The sequence below is a fragment of the Malaya genurostris genome, chromosome 3 (genome assembly GCF_030247185.1).
Source record: "Malaya genurostris strain Urasoe2022 chromosome 3, Malgen_1.1, whole genome shotgun sequence".
Classification (NCBI taxonomy): domain Eukaryota; kingdom Metazoa; phylum Arthropoda; class Insecta; order Diptera; family Culicidae; genus Malaya; species Malaya genurostris.
Genome location: NC_080572.1, coordinates 27,705,110 through 27,722,735, shown reverse-complemented (window position 1 = coordinate 27,722,735; position 17,626 = coordinate 27,705,110). Strand labels below are relative to the sequence as shown.

Below are 17,626 nucleotides of genomic sequence, written 5' to 3'. Positions count from 1 at the left end.
TGTGGTAAATTGTTTACAGTTTTCATGAAAATTCATCGAAAATTACAGTACAGTTACTTTCCTCCTACTTATACTGAAAATCAGTACTACCGATGTCAACCGAAGCCAATGTCATTTGATTCAAAGCCTATTTTCTGTCTTTATTTAAAAGGTTTTGAGCTATTGGCACATTATCGGTCGCGACATCTGAAAATGAAAAATGGAACCAAAAAAAGGAGGATTCTTCCGAAAAAAATAAATAATGTTAGGTTTTTTCCGATTAACATTTTTTTTAGAAACCAGTGTAGTGTTGATTTCTCAGGTACTAGAATGTTTAGTGATCGAGTACCATTTATTTTGGATACTTTATTTGTTATTTCCGGGCATTTGAAAAATGGTATTGAACAAAATTTCATGATCCATTCTAAATAAATGTTAGTTTTCGCACAATAGATTAAGATCAACGTTACCAACTCAAAGTAAAAACATTTTCTTCTACTTCTACTATGACTTTTCAAATGAATTTACCCGTTTTTATAAGAAATCATTACAAATGTGAAGTAATTAAAATTTGAATTTGTTAATTTGATATTATTTTTGATATCTGAATGAATTTGAGCGCCTAATCGATTTTATGTTAATTACATACGTACGAAAAAGATATACTTATTTTTTGAGTTGATAAAACGATTTTTATACATGATAATTATCAACTATGTAAAAAGCGATTTGAAAAATAGTTCCGAATAAAACTTCATATTTCTTGCTCATAATAAAAAAAAATCCTTTGTATATGAATGAAATATTTATTTAAACAATAATCAACCATCTCCAAATATCGCATTTATATTCATCTCAATTTCTCCTCTAATTCGATGCATTCGAAAACATTTACCATCTCCATTCACTACGTTGGCTTTAATGGATCACATAAACATTAGGATCGTTGATTGTAGGTCGACAAAACAATACGATAGAGAAATTGTCCTGTGTGAATCAATAATATGTTTATAATTGATTACGCCGAATCGCGCCACCTCCGCCGCCGATGTTTTCAGCAAATAGCGTCACGCCGATTCGCCGCCGCCGCTGGTCAAAAAGACGTTTCAGCCGCCGATGTTGACAATTTTGATCGGCGCACAGCTCTACTTCTGACTATAGCTCCTTATCACATTGGGTGAGAAACGATAGAATATCCTTTAATTTCAGATCCGCATACACAGACTCAACCATGTATGGAGAACCAAAAACCCGGATACGTAGTTGCGTTAATGCGGGATAGTTACATATCAGATGATATGAAGTACCGTAATCGCATTCACACAAATCACACGAATAATACTCAGCACGTTGAATAGTAGCCATGTGATAATTGAGTTTGCAATGTCCAGTCAGAGCTCTGACTAGAATACTGCAATGAGGCTTGGAAAAACATGACATTTTCAGATTTAAATCTGGTAAAAATGCTTTTGTCTGAGCGCAAGTTTGCAAGCTGCGCCAGCAGCTGGCATGTTTGGATGCAGCCCAAGAACGAATCTTGTGCTTTATCCAACTAGTTGAAAGTAGTAAAGCTGGTTCAGGACCAACGAAATCATTCGTTGCTCCAGCTCTAGCCAACTCATCAGCCCATTCATCTCCAGTAATACCAGAATGGCCGGGTACCCATAAGAAGTAAACAGCATTTGAAATGCTGAGGTCTTAAATTTATGTTCGACATGCGATCACTAGATTCGACCGTGAATCATTCGAACTGAGTACTTTTAAAGCTACCTGACTGTCGGAACAAAAATAAATTCGTTTACCATACATTCTCTGCTGAAGTGAAGTAGATACTCATCCCACGAGACCACAAGCGAGTGTGGCTAGTAGCATAATCTAAAGGGTTACTATTCCAAAGCCCTGTAACCTTAAGACGGTATGCACAAGATAATGCTTCTTGTTTTAAGAGTAGCGCCTCTAGAGCAGCACAAGGAGTTGTCGTGAATGCTCCTGTCATCGCCATTAGGACCATCCTTTGGAGATGATTTAACTTTGACTGAATTGGCGCGACTTCTCCTTTCTGCCACCATACAAGACATCCATATGCTAAAATTGGTCTAATAATAGTTGTGTAGATCCAATTAATGTATCTAGGTTTGAGTCCCCATGATTTTCCAAAAGCTCTGCATTGGCCGAAAGCCATGCAAGCTCGTTTAATCCTGAAGTCAATGTGAGCAGACCAATTCAGTTTTGAATCAAGAATAACTCCGACGTATTTTACTTGATCAACCACAGTAACCTCTGAGCCGAAGGACTGTAACGGACGAGCTCCTGTGATTATCCTACGATGAGTGAAAAGCACCATTGATGTTTTGTTCGGATTTACAGATAATCCAACCTGACAACACCATTGCTCAACAGATCGCAGGGCTTGCTGCATTAAATCAAAGAGAGTGTTAATGCTTATACCGGTCAGCAATGTATGATAATCGTCGGCAAAACCATAAGTCGGAAATCCAAGGTTATTTAGTTTCCTTAACAAACCATCAGCGACTAGGTTCCATAAAAGTGGGGATAGTACACCACCTTGAGGACACCCACAGACACTCAGCTTTCTAATCTCTGCTTGCCGAAGCGATGAACAAAGAAGTCGATTGCTAAGCATTGCGTGTATCCAATTTGTGATATTTGAAGGTATGCCATGACCACGGACTGCTTCCAGAATTGAATTGAAAGACACGTTGTCAATATCTAGGAAAACTCCCAAGCAAGATTGCTTTTGTGAGAAAGCTTTTTCAATGTTCTACACAACATCATGTAACAGGGTTGTAGTGGACTTTCCACGCTGGTAAGCATGTCAAGCTCTTGGAATATATCCTGTCGCAAGACTAAAAGTAAGTATTTTTTTCAAAACATGTTTGAAATGTTCATACCATTTCTGCAGTAACATTGGGAAAACTCCATCCTTTCCAGGAGACTTGTACGGAGCAAAACTCTCAACTGCCCATTTGACCGATTCAATCGTCACAACGCTTCGAACAAGGGCCCAAGAATCGTAACTACCTGAAAAGGTCTCGGGAAGAGCTGTCGATGATGGCTCCATACGTCCTGGAAAGTAAGTGTTAAAAAGATAGTGAAGTACATCACCTTCATCAGACAAGTGCTCACCATCTAAAGTTCTTAAGAAACTGACATTAAAGTCCTTAGACTTCGAAAGTAACTTATTTAATCTGCTAGCCTCATTCAGACTAGAGACATTTGTGCAAAGGCTTTTCCAACCACTTCGCTCAGACGATCGAAGAGCATTTTTGTAAGCCCTTCGAGCCGACACGAATACTTCCGATCCATTTCTGCGTCGGTGGTTCCAAGCTCTTCTGCACAGTTTCCTTAGTCTAGCAAGTTCAGCATTCCACCAAGGAGTTCCTCTAGTAGCTCGCACAATCCGAAGTGGACAAGCCTCTTCATATGCTGCAACTATGAGTGAGTTTGTCTCGTCGACAACATTTTCCAAATCAATTGGGGTTTCAATTGTTGGTTGGTACCCGTAAAATCTAGTCACCAAGCCCTCTTCATAGAGGTCCCAGTTTGTAGATTTGGGATTACGATATGTGATAATATCAAATTTAACGTTTGAATGATCAAAGATGTACTTATGATCAGACAACGAAGGTTCGAGCTCATCGGAGACGAGCCAATTCACCAACTCATGCGCAATTCTATCAGAGCAGAGAGTTACGTCCAAAACCTCCCCTCTTCCAGATCTCGCAAAAGTTGGAAGATTTCTTGCGTTGACTATGTGCAGGTTTGTACTGCTCCCAAATTCCATCAAATCAGAGCCTCTCGAATTTAAATCTGTGCTGCCCCAAATGATATGGTGAGCATTGATGTCACTGCCGATTACAAGCGGTAAATCACTTTTGCAGCAGTATGATAAACCTTTTTGAAGTCATCACTTGGCGAAGGTTGGTTATGCGGTAAATATGCCGAACAATAGGCATATTTCCTGTCTATGCCATCAATAGTCATACCAACGGTGACAGCACAAATATCCCGAGTTGTGAGCTCCGATATGAGAGAAACATCGAGAGCACATTTTACAAGTATGCATGCTCGAGGCATTTCATGTGGATTAGTCATACCGGTCTTGTTGAAGGCAACAAAGACTGGGTTTAACAATTTTCCAACGTAGAAGTTTCCCTTTTGGAAATATGGTTCTTGAACCAAAGCTATAGAAGCTTTACCTTCTTCCAGGAGTCTGGATAGATTCATAGTTGCTGTACGTCTATGCTGAAGATTGATTTGTGCTACTCTAACCATTGTCAATTAGAGTAACGAACACTCCACCTCCAGCACTAACCGTACAACAACTAGAAGAGACCAAATATATTGGCTTATAATCGCCTATAGCGAACCATGTAAGGATTTTTTTTAATGTTTTAATCATTTAAATCCCACGAGTTACGAAGAAAGAAGTCGTCCACTGTGCCAGAGCTTCGCTTAACACAGTAAGGGAAAACCACAAGATATTCCGTTCACGACTGCATTGTTTAACCTCCTGCAGCCAATCAGTCATCGTCACGGAAATACACCTTGACTTAGGAGTACCTATTTTTGTGGCCTTTCACGACATGGAACAAGAAACCAGTGAATCAATTCTTGGTAGAAAATAATTCCACCGGATGCCACATGGCTTACCTGTTTGGTGGACTTATACCACTTGGAAAACCGCTACCGACACTACACAGCTATCTAGGCTGCTCAGAGAGGGAAGTTGACATTGATGGTCATCTTTCATGGATGGCCGAGCAGCCAGAGTATTTCTCTAAAAAAGTAATCTAAAGAATAATCTAGTAGACATTTTTTTGGGGAATGTGAATTGAGTGCACGATATACCCAATGTGTAGTAAGAGTAGTAACAGATTAGTTACGTCTTTAGACCGTGTGTTTAGTATCCATGATGTTCTTTCTACAAACTTTGTAATGTGTAAGTTGTATGTAAAATGTACATTAAATTAATTAGAATGAATTCCCATTTCTGTTTTTTTTTTTGTTTATAGTAGTTTATATATCTGATCAGAGCTTAAAATTGTCACGCATTCTCAATGAAAGAAACCATTCCAACAGTCTCATTTTCAATGTTTTACTGTCTCATTCGTAAATGACCGACACCAGAACAAACGAAGAGAGACGAAGCATTTTCGTTTCTCATCGAAAAAATGGGACAGCATAATTGCCAACGTCACTCTTTCCTCTGTGACAAGACGAAACCAAGCTAACGTCTTCAGGTAGCAACAGAAGAATTTCAATTCTCATTCTTTAATCGATGTATTGAAAATCTGTGACGCTTTGCTATAAAAAGTGTCTAAAATACGGCAAATCGAAGTAATTACATCCCTGAACTTCTTTGAAACCAAAACTACTACAAATTCGAGCACAAACAGTTAAAACTTACTGTGACACCTTTTTCTGTCGTTTTGAATTCTCACAGCTTTGGTTGAATATCGACACTTCATACTATGGGAATTTCACTGAAAACTGCAAATGACTGAAAGGGCAAATGAAAGAAAAACACAATTTTGAAACTACTGTCCCGCTTATGTCATTGACTGGACATGGATTTCGTTTTCAAGCGAAGCTGAGAGTGACAGCAATTTCTTGTCATTTTCGTCTATTTTTCAGTCAATGAAAATGACTTTTATTAGCTCTGTATCTGATAAATTTTCATCGATAAAGATAGAAACAATTGAAGCAGATTAGAAATGTTACTGTTAGTAGACCAAACTTTTTGATATTTAAGAACATTAAAACAATCATCGTTTGTACCGCATCAGATATGGAGGACTATATAGGAAAGCAGGGTCAAGACCGAATGAGATACAATACGAAATTTTCAGCCCCTTCAGCCAGAGTAGCCCATAAAGGGAGAACAAATCAGTTGTCATAGTACTTCATTGTTGAATGGCAATTGTGCAACCGCTTCATTTAATCGATGCTCTTTTACACCACAACCACATACATTCACATTTCAGAGTTAAAAGAATTTCTGGAAGTAACATACACGCTAGAAAACAAATTGTTATTTGTCATAATGGTCATTTGGTATAATGGTCATTTGGCATAACAGATGAACATGCTGCTTAGTAAAAAATGTTCTAAATTACTGCAACTTTAGAGGAAGGTCTAATGCGGCAACGCCTCATCGTTTTTAATGAATAACTGTGAACTACATTTTCAAGCTACATTAGTTTAACGAGTTATATATAAACATTCATCAATCCCCTAAGTATATTTCAAGAATACACAATAAGGTGACGGTACCCCCGTTCATCTCAGTTCTAATAGTAATCTCACATACGAAGACCATTAGTTAGAAAGAGATATGCTGTCTCTGTTATAGATTGACTTTAAGGGCGATATGAAAATATGTGTATTCACTTCGAGTTTCCACGTAGCTATAACAGCGTAAATGCTCAATTTTTTCGAACTATTTTTTTCTGCGGCAAGCAATACCGAGAGAGCCTAAGCAAATATATTATGTTCGATTTTATTACAATTCGTTGATTGAAAGACGAATAATCGGAAAAATAACATGGCGATTGTACTAATGCGATTACTATTGGTACAATAACCTTATTTAAATTTTAACCCAAACCTCAATTTACGTAACTTATGTTATATATGCAGTGTTAGTGATTGCCGAAAATTTGACAGAAGCTGCTATATTGCTATCTATATTGCATACAACATTTTCAATCCGGTAGAAGATGCTACAAGACCTCTCTCTCACTGCAAGAACCGTGAGAGAATTTTGAACAATTCTTCGCTCCACTTCATACTCTGAGTATTTCACGCCCTTAAAAAAAATGTCCCAAGAGAGAATCGCATGTTGACAATTGTCGCAGAAAATCGAATGGATGATTCAACTTGATGATTCTCATACTAGGTTGCAATATTTCAAAACCCTTGTGTGGAGCATTCACATACATTTTCATAGACACAACTTATACAAAGGTTATATGCACATAGTTAGAATAAGCGGCAATAGTAAAATGATTATATATATATATATATATATATATATATATATATATATATATATATATATATATATATATATATATATATATATATATATATATATATATATATATATATATATATATATATATATATATATATATATATATATATATATATATATATATATATATATATATATATATATATATATATATATATATATATATATATATATATATATATATATATATATATATATATATATATATATGTATTAATATTTGCACACATGCGTACGTATATCAATTTTACGCCCCAAACTTTTCAGAACCATGAAAAAAAATTTTCCTAATAATTTAATCAGAAACAATCGTTACTTACTTGTACTCTGGATTAGGAAATGGACTCTCTGGTGTTAAATGTTCATGGACCATCGTGACAATGTAGTTCGACTCAGGATTACTTTTGTACCACGGTAATATTACCCGGTGCCGATAGTGTTGCGGATCAAGAGTCATCTTCTCACGTGCTCTTATTGGCATTTCGGATGGTCTTTCTAGGTACTGAAAATCACGCACCAGTTTCCAATCAATTTCAACCGAGTTTTTCAAAGGCACTATCAAATAGCTGTTAGCACCATTCGTGTTATCGTACACCAAAAACTGCTTCCATAGATTTAATATGTCACGAAAAATCATTACATGAAAATTTTTAAGAAGTTCTAAATCCGCTTCCGAACCAGCACTAGGTATTGAAATCGGTTGTTGATCAATACAAACGTTTATTAATCCCAGGGTTACGAAAAATTTCATCTTCGCTAGAGCAGGAAGGGGTTTGATTGTCATAATCCCGAAATTATTAGCCGAAGAATACAAAGAATGAAAAACGCTTATGTTTTCGTTTCTCGTATCTTTTTCGAATCCCGCAGTCATCCTAAGGACATAAATATAGCAAGGCTGAGCTGGTTGAGGATAACAACCGCTCGTTTGCGGAGGATATTGTATGTCGTGGCTGCGAATACACTTCATAGTTCCTGCAACTTTGTCGGTGTCTGTAGAAAATAAAAACAATAAATATAATATTCCGTGCTATAGCATTTTAATAATACTGACCATCTGCAAATTGTTCCCAGTGGGTAAAGTATACATTCACTAAATTCAGGAGCTTTCTTTTCGGATCGATCGGTATAAGATGATCATTCAACTCCCCATTTTCATAGAGGCGCTTGCATGCATTGAACGCAGCCGATCGTTTCGCGAGTTTGACGTTTCGCATAGGATTGCCAGTTATTTTTTCTCTAACAGTAGATTGCATTGGAAGTAGTACCTCAACGATTATTCTGCCATCTTTTAGATCGTTTCTCTCCCAGCTTACATTTGTATTTGTGAATGCATCTCGGGGCATTCCCATGCAATACCTATTTAAAAGTTGAATGGCGGAAAGAGCATCTAGTTTAGCTCCATTCGGTGTGAAGAACGGTGGAATTATTTCGTTGAATAGTTCTTTATGTACATCAGCATCTAGAGGATCCGGTCTGTTAATGGTTTTACCAACCAAACACTGCAGTTTACGAAAAATAATTATAAATCAAACATAACGAACAAAGTTAATAGAACTTACATTTTCTAACTCATGTTCGATGTCTTTGTATAGTTTGTATTGATTTAGAAATTTTTGTCTACTTTCCATGTCCAGCATGACCACATATTGACTATCCCTCATTCTAGCGCGGCCTTTGGATTGTTCATACGAAGCAAAAGTTTCCGGGCGATCAAACTTGATCACCATGTTGCACATTTGCAAATCTATCCCTTCCTCGAGTACGTTAGTCGTTACAATAACATTTGTCTCATTTTTTTTAAATTTCTCCAAAACCTTCAACATAAAAAGTATACAGTAAAATAAATCGATCATTACCTGGAATCTTTAGCATCACCCTGCGGTCTTTCTTTGCCGACAAAATCTGTTCGATTGACTCCGGCATTGATCCGTTACTCCCAACCATGAAATCAGGCAGAATTAAATCGGTGTTGGTTTGAGCAAAATATATCTTCAACAAATGATACAGCACTTTAGCTGAAAAGCGTCGTTTTACAAAAACCAATGTTCGTGCTTGTTTGGCACGGTGTGTACGATATGATTCCTCCAGATGCTTGATCAGCTGCCGGGCTTTTAATGATGAGAATCTAGTCAATTGTTCCTGGGCGGACATTCCGCTCATTAGCTTCACAATTTTATGACGCATACTCTCACAAACTGTTATAGAAAAGAAGTCGGGATCTAAAACAACTCTGTGTAAAATTTAAAAAATACTTACATGTTATACATGATCTCAACAATAATCTTAGATATGAGCTGTCCGACTCTCGTTTGTCTAGTTCAAACTGTACAATAAGACCGAGTATTGCTATTGAAGCACCGTATAGTCCCAGATCCTCAAGTTGGTAGAGAAATTCGTTGAAATACTTCCTGATCTGCTTTTTAGGCTTTGGAAGATCACGCTCAAGTGATTTATTCTGATTCAAATATTTAGGCAAATGAAAATCCGCTACGGATTTAATAAAAATGTTCACATTTTGTATTATATCGCACATCACAGGAGACTTCGGACATACAGTGAACGATAATAAGTTTTCGATAGGATTAGTTGAAAACTTACAGACCTCAGTGTAATCATCGTAACTACCAACGGTAGCAATCGTAGCTAAGAACGTATTTTCAAGCCGTTCTAGCTCTTCTTTCACTACGTCTACTGATTTGATTTGTTTGTACAGGAGCATTCCTGAGAGACCGATTACACGGGGTTGATCCGATTTTGGCACACGCAAAAATTGTTCCATTATTCCATGCATCGGATGCTCTCCAACACCATGGTGACACTCGTCGAATATGAGCAAGTTAATATGTTTGATTGATAGATAACCGTGTTTCAGAACATCCAACAAAATTTGGCAGGTACAAATTATGATCTGTTTAAAGAGAACATTGAATAAGCATTTTAAGGAAATAGTAAAATTTTAATAATCCAAAAAACCTTAAACTCTGCAAATTCCTTCAGCCATTGATCTTGTTTCCAAGTGTCGACATTACGATCGCTCGTGTATATAGACGTGTCGTACTGGACGTTTCGCCCGATGAATTCTGCTTGCTGTTTAGCTAGAGCTACTGTGTTAACGATAAAAAAGGTACGCTTACCTCCTTGCAGTAGAGGCCTAAAATAATTTTAACAAATGAAACTGAGTTTAGAGACCAATTTTAGATTTAAGTTCTCGCACCCACCGAATGGGGCGTATACAAATTTGAAAATTATGTTTTCAAGCGATGTACATCCAATTTATCAACTACAAAGCTAATCGTGATCACGATGTAGAATTTACACTGGTTGCGACAATTTTCTATGTGTGAGTGAGATTGTCATTTTTTGTCTAAAAAAACAGGAAGATGTGAGGAAGAAAAATGTAAACATCGGCCGTTGCAGGATTATTCAACGAAACACGTCCAGCGATAGCGAAAAAAATACCTGAGAAGTGTAGACGTGTCTAAGAAGGCTCTTTTTAGCACGCGCTCAAGAAATTTTTTTTTGTTAGAATCTATGAAAAAGAAATAAATATAATCGTGTTTATGTTTGAAAAGTGAGGAATATAGTTGTCGTGCAATTTCTCACGTTTCTTTCTATTAGCGGCCATTACACGAGAATTATTTATGTCATTTTTAATGATTACTACACACAAAAAACGTTGGTTAATTTAAGAAGATCATTGGTAAACTTGAGAGCCTTCGTTGGTTATTTTTTGCAGAGAGTAAAAACTATCAATTTAAGAGTTAAAAAACTTTTATTTTAAAATTGTTTCAGCATTGAGTATCAATACGAATCAAAACTACAGTCCATATTACTTTCAGTTACATATTATTGATCCCAGTGGGAACTTTCCACGTTTTGGACGAATGCACTTGCGAAAAACTATGAACTATGAGTGATGAAACATCGAACAAACTGTTCGAAAAAATGATGATCGGCCGAACCGTTCGAAATACGAAATGAACAATGTATCACGAATTTATGAATAAAGATGTAATGAGTGACGAAAGTGTCAGTAACAGTGAACAACAAGATTACACTACACCGTTGCGAAGGATCAGTGTTCTTACTTTATGGAATTTAGTGGAAGTGTTGGCGGGATCTGGAGTACATGTATCGAAACAGAAACTTTCTATCACAGCAGAAAAACGAGTAGAAAGCAAAAATGGAGCAACAAAAATTGGATAAGTTGCTAGATACTTTGACGGATCGTCGTGATGTAATAATGGAAAATATGATGAGAATACAAGCATCCCTTGCACAAGAAACCGTCCACAGCATTCATTACCTTAATCTGCAACATGAAACGATCCGACGATGTTATAATGAATACGAAAAGGTTTATTCCGAGACTAGTGGTCTTGTCCCGAAGGACATGAAAGCTGATGTACGTGCCAAATATTTGAATTTCGAGCGACTGTGAAAATCTAGACTATGATCGCAGGTGTTCAGCGAATGGAATTAGCACCTACTCCTCAGAATGTGGGTTAATCAAATGTTTCCCGAGCGCAAGCAGTTAACGCAGTTCCACATCTACAAGTACCGTTACCCACTTTCGACGGGAACTGGTACTCGTTCAAATGTATGTTCCAGACGATTATGAATCGGTATCCCAGTGAATCACCAGCAATCAAACTCTACCATCTACCATCTGATCTGATGGAATTTGTAAGAGAACGAAGCCGCGTTCTGCACCAATTAAGCAGTCACAGTCAACCGCAACAGTCGCAGCTTGCTGTAAATTCGAAACAACATAAAGTTTTTGTACAAACAACGAAGGAAGCATGCAGCTACTGTTCCGGTACGCACTTTATTTACAAATGCTCGGATTTCAAGAAGTAACCAGTAACAGAACCATTCGGGATTATCAAGCAAAGGGGTAAAAAACGGATAAGGTGTGCCCTAGTTGTAGTAAACGTCATCATACTCTTCTACACCAGGTTTGCGAACGTCCGGATACTTCTGTGAAGCGAAATGATAGTAGTCACTCATCTAGTTCAGCTGATCCTGTTCCAGCCGAAAATATGGCCAATTCCGAACAACGCACGGTAAGCTGTTGTACACAAACAACAATGAAGCACATCTTCCTGTCTACGGCGATGGTGTTAGTATCTGGTTCCGATAAGGTTGTGACAACTTGTCGAGCACTGCTGGATTGCTGTTCGGAGTCCAATGTTATCACCGAAAAGTTAGCAGCGAAGCTGAAAATGGTACCGATGGAGTTGGATCCACCGATAGTGATATGTTGTCTGAACAACATGAAAACGACGACGAATAAGTTGATACAAACAAAAGTTTCATCTCGTGATGGAAAATACAATACAATGCTGGATTTTTTTGGTAACCTCTGCTATCACCGAGCTACCGACAAGAAAGTTCGAAACGCAGCTGTGACCTCTGGCACCTGCAATATAACTAGCTGATCTTACGTTCAATGTACCAGCCAATATCGACATGATTATCGGTGCTGAAGTTTTTGATGACGTTCTCAAAAAGGGACGTATGAAGCTTGGGTAAGTTTACCTATGTTAGCAGAGAGTAAGCAGATTGGTTAGAAACATATTTGTCAAATGAACATCACTTATGAGGAACTCTATCCCGGCTTTGGGAACTTGGAACATGCTACACAACCACTATGATAACCGCAGCAGAGCTTGCTGTGGAAAAACACTTTGAAGATACTCACATCCGTGGCAAGGATGACCGCTATATTGTGAGGATTCCGTTCAATAATCTCAAGGGTCAACTAGGTTACTCCTTCGATAATACCAGGCGAAGATTTGGGAAGCTGATGGTCAGTTTCACCAAAAATCCACAAAGACCAATTCTAGCGCTACGACAAAGGTTAGAGTCGTGTTCGACGCTTCAGCGGCATCCAGATCCTTGAACAGTACACAGTTAGTAGGACCAACGGTACAGAGCGACCTGGTTACGATCATCTTGCGGTTCCTCACTCATCAGATAGAGTTGACCGGCGATATTCCGAAGATGTACAGTCAGGTACAAGTACATGAAGCTGACAGGAAGTTTCAGAGAATCCTATGGGTAAACGAGATGAACTATGGCGATTGCAACTTGACTGGGAAGATGAACTCTCTGAGGATCAGATGGCAATTTGGCTGTCATTTCGTGAACAGTTGGTATCAGTACGCAACATTAAGAAGAAGCGATGTTTCATTCCATGTGACGTCACACGAATCGAGCTACACGGCTTTTGTGACGCGTCGAGGCGCGCCTACGGTGCTTGCGTTTACATACGAAGTGAATTCCAAGACGGATCGATCAACGTTCAGCTTTTTCAAGAGTTTCTCCACTGAAACCAGTAACTATACCGAAGCTTGAGGCGTGCTAGCACAGCTTACCCAGAAGACGACGAAGGCACTAAATGTAAACTTTGACAGTGTTTCTCTTTGGTCAGACTCACAAATCGTTCCAAGCTGGCTGAAGAAATCTCCGGTGGCATTAAATGAATTTGTTTGCAATCGTGTTGTGAATATTGTTGAGCTTACGCAGAACTATCAATGGTAACATGTGAGATTGCAGAACAATCCAGCTGATGCGTTGTCAAGAGGAGAGTTACTTTTGGAAAATGAACGTTGGTGGAGAGGGTCGCCAGAACTGTGGCAACCTGGCATTTCTGTAGTTTCTACAATAGCGGTACTGAAGGACGAAGAGCTACCGGAAATTTAAGTATCGAAGCAAGTTCTGATTTCAACGGAGTGGCAACCGCCGTTCAATTTTACAAGGCTGGGCTGTTTCAAGCGCTTACAACGGGTGTGGGCGTACATTCGGCGTTTCATTTCCAATGCACGATCAAAAGTCAGAAATACTGAACCCCTATCAGCGAACGAGATAGATGAAGCTACTAGTACTATTTTCAAACTAGTCCAGAGGCATGCTTTTCCTGACTTGCAGAAACAGTGGAAGGCGAAATCGATGAAACGGAATTTCTAAAACTGGTGTCGACTACGCTTGACCGTTCAGGCGGGGGGAGGGGGGGGTTGTGCTGAAACGTTCATAGGAGCGTTGCAGCGTTTTGTCAGTCGCCGCGGTCTTCCAAGTGATGTCTACTTCGAAAATAGAACCGATTTAAGGAATTCATTGCGAGTATAGAACCTCACACTCCTTCCAAAACTATCTGGAGTAAACTGAAAAAACTTAATCGAAGCAAATATTCTACTGATGAAGTTCTCGCACACGTAGATATAAACATGTATGGCCCAGGAATTCCTTGACAAATTCTTCCCTTACGAACCCTTATCAGAAATACAACCAAGTTTTACACCCTATTATGATATAGTTACTGTGGAAATCTGGGATAGATTTCTGTTCAGGAAAACCACTCCCACTGCACCAGGTCCAGGTGAGATATCGTACAGCATGTTATGGCTGTTAAACTATTATGTGAATCAAATCATTATCAACGATCTCAACAAAATATAAAAAAACTAACGAAATATAATTCAATTTGAGGTCCATTAAAGTGGTTGCTATTCCCAAACCAGGAAGAAATTCGAAACAAATAGATAGTACAAGATCGGTATCCATGATAAACTGCTGTCAGAAAATACTCAACGTAGGTATTTTAGCAAAACTTCAGCAAAAACTAGAACAGAACCACACTCTACCTGATCTTTCTTTCGACTTCCGAAAAGAACGTTCAACCATTAGTTGTAAACAACAGAACAATTCAATTACAGGAAGGAAAACAACAATTAATGCGATATATACATCAGGGACTCCCACAAGGTGACGTACTTTCACCCACACTATGCAATGTGTATACAGCAAAACTTCATAGCATACAAATCGAAGGTATAACACTAGTGCAATACGCTGATGATTTCTCAATAACCATAGATACTCGATACAACAAGTGAATGAAAGAGGTAACCTTTTCATGCAAGGATTTTCACAATGCGCGAAAGAACTTAACTTTACAATCAACGGACAGAAAACCAATTTCGATTCTATTTCTGAATAGCCCGAAAGAAATGAAGATATCAATCGAAAACGAAGTTATTGAAGCAGTTAAATCTCACAGATGTTTGGGAGTTCTGATCGATAAGTCACTACGCTTTGGATCTCACGTCAGATAACTAACTCGGAAGATGACTGATCGTTTGAACATGCTCAAAGTAATTAACGGAATCGTTTTGTAGATATGGAGCCTATCCAGAAACGCTAGGTATAGCATAGCCTTGGTTAGAATTTTTAAATTTCGCACTCAGCCCATCAGTGCGTCAGCAGTTTATGTTGAACTGCCAACGCCACCTAACGGTTCAAAATAAACCGCTGAGCAGACGTGAAGTATTTGCTATTTACAAATCACTTATTTGCACCGAAGCGCTATGTCTATCCTGAAGTGCCGCAAGAACAAAACAAATTGACGGCATACTGCCCGTCAACAGATTGTAGTCATTTTCATGTTTGGTACCTCATGTGTACCGTTTTGTGCTAAAATGCACATGACTAATTCTAATTTTTACGTTTACGTTACATTTTACGTTTTTAAGTTTTGTAGAAAATTTGGCACTTTGCTTCGGTGCAAATAAGTGATTTGTAAATAGCTAGATTTTCTGTTTGGATACAAATGCGCCTAGAAACCCTAGAAAAATCAGCGTTATTCTGCGATTGAGAAAACAGCTGACGATCACTGTTACATGTTTCAAAACATGTCCTCAATGATCTCAAGACCATACAAATGAGAAGACGTATCTGTGAATGCCACCCTAAAGAAAGGAACACAGACAAAAAAGTACGAATGTGTTATGTCAGAGACATAACTGGATTTCATGAATACGAATAAAACTGACATTCTTTTTGTCTTTCTCATATAGAAATGTTATGCAACCACTGTGAAAACCGACTTTTGAACCGAGGCCCGGAGGGCCGATTGTCATATATAATTCGACTCAGTTCGTCGAGTACGCAAAATGTCTGTGTGTGTGCGTGTGTGTATGTGTGTGTATGTAACGTTTTTTTGCACTAACTTTTTTCGGAGTTGGCTGAACCGATGTTCACAAACTTGGATTCAAATGAAAGGTATTGTGGTCCCATACAAAATTCTTAAATAGTATTTAGATCCGACTCCCCGTTCCGGAATTATGGGGTAAAATGTGCAAAAATTATGAGAATAAATGCACCAACTTTTTTCGGAGATGGCTAAACCGATTATCACAAACTTAGATTCAAATGAAAGGTCTTGTGGTCCCAAAAAAAAATTTCTGAATATTATTTGGATCCGACATCTGGTTCCAGAATGAAACTCTAAACGTTCATTTTACCCCAAATTTCCTTTTTATACTACTTTGTATTCAAGCTTAACTATGTAACATAAAACCGAAGAACTTGCAGAAGAGCGAATAGAATTTTTCTGATGTAAAAAAGTCTAACAAATCGATTGCATATAGTTTTAATGACAGCAGAAAACCCGTTTTACCCCATTTATTTTCTAGTTATAATATTCAGTTGAAATATGATTTACAATCCAAAAGCAGATCCAATACGATCTATCAATATTGGTTCATATTACGTACAAAACATCTGTGATCCAATCAAACATAGTGGGAATGACAGTACTAGCCTGTTTAACCCGTTTTACCCCAATTTATATCAAAAGTGGTATTTCTGGCTAAACTTTCTTTCGCGTACCGAAAGCAGGCTGATTGCGGTTGATAAAAATCGATACTACCAAGAAAGGCGTATGAACCGCAATGACCGCAAGAATCTTATTATACCGTTTACCCCAATCTATTTCATAAGTCGTATCAATCTGTCGTAGACGAATCACTGTCAGCAGAAGACACTGACGATACTGATGAGTGGTGATAAGAAAATAGAGAAAGGGTTATCTGTGCAAAAAACGAAAGAATGGAAACATATTTTTTACTTTAATTTTTTTTAATAATAGTTTTCGAAGTAAAGTTAGAAAACGAGGAATTGGAGCAAAACGGGCATGATAGTGATGCGGATCTTCTAACTACCATAAATCGATTGCATAAGAAATACTAACTTTAAAAATATTTGCTAAGGTTTTTATAAAATTATTGAGCAACGTCGCGTTTTTGATCGTTTTTTCCCCACTGTGCAACGAGTAGATTTGGAAGATCAGAAGTGAAAATAACCTGAAGTGTGCGATCAGTTAAAAATTTTGAATCATTTTGATCAAATAAATAGGAAACTGGAAATCAGACATTTTTGCTATTAAACCTTTGTGCCAAACACTGTCGAATGCTTTTTCTATGTCTAGAAGAGCAACTCCAGTGGATAACCCAGAAGATTTATTTGCTTTTATCATGTTCGTTACTCTGACAAGTTGATGAGTAGTTGAATGTTCATGACGAAATCAACTGCTCTGGTAAAAAAATTGAATTCTCATTTATATGAGACATCATTCTCAACAAGATAATTTTTTCAAAAAGTTTACTGATAGAAGAAAATAAGCTAATTGGTCGATAACTTGATGTTTCTGCTGGGTTTTTATCAGGTTTGAGGATAGGAATTACTTTAGCGTTTTTCCATCTTTTTGGGAAGTAAGCTAATGAAAAACACTTGTTGAAAATTTTA

General features: G+C 37.8%; 1 protein-coding gene across 1 annotated transcript in view; it reads right to left on the bottom strand.

Annotated features, from left to right (window-relative positions):
• Positions 1-17,626, bottom strand: part of LOC131434426 (endoribonuclease Dcr-2) — a 50,102-nt gene that overhangs the window by 13,260 nt on the left and 19,216 nt on the right. The window contains exons 3-8 of the mRNA XM_058601120.1: positions 10,013-10,190; positions 9,296-9,947; positions 8,915-9,234; positions 8,599-8,853; positions 8,091-8,538; positions 7,360-8,029 (exon numbers count right to left, since the gene is read on the bottom strand). Coding sequence (XP_058457103.1) covers positions 7,360-8,029; positions 8,091-8,538; positions 8,599-8,853; positions 8,915-9,234; positions 9,296-9,947; positions 10,013-10,190 — 2,523 coding nt within the window. The remainder of the gene's footprint in view (positions 1-7,359; positions 8,030-8,090; positions 8,539-8,598; positions 8,854-8,914; positions 9,235-9,295; positions 9,948-10,012; positions 10,191-17,626) is intronic.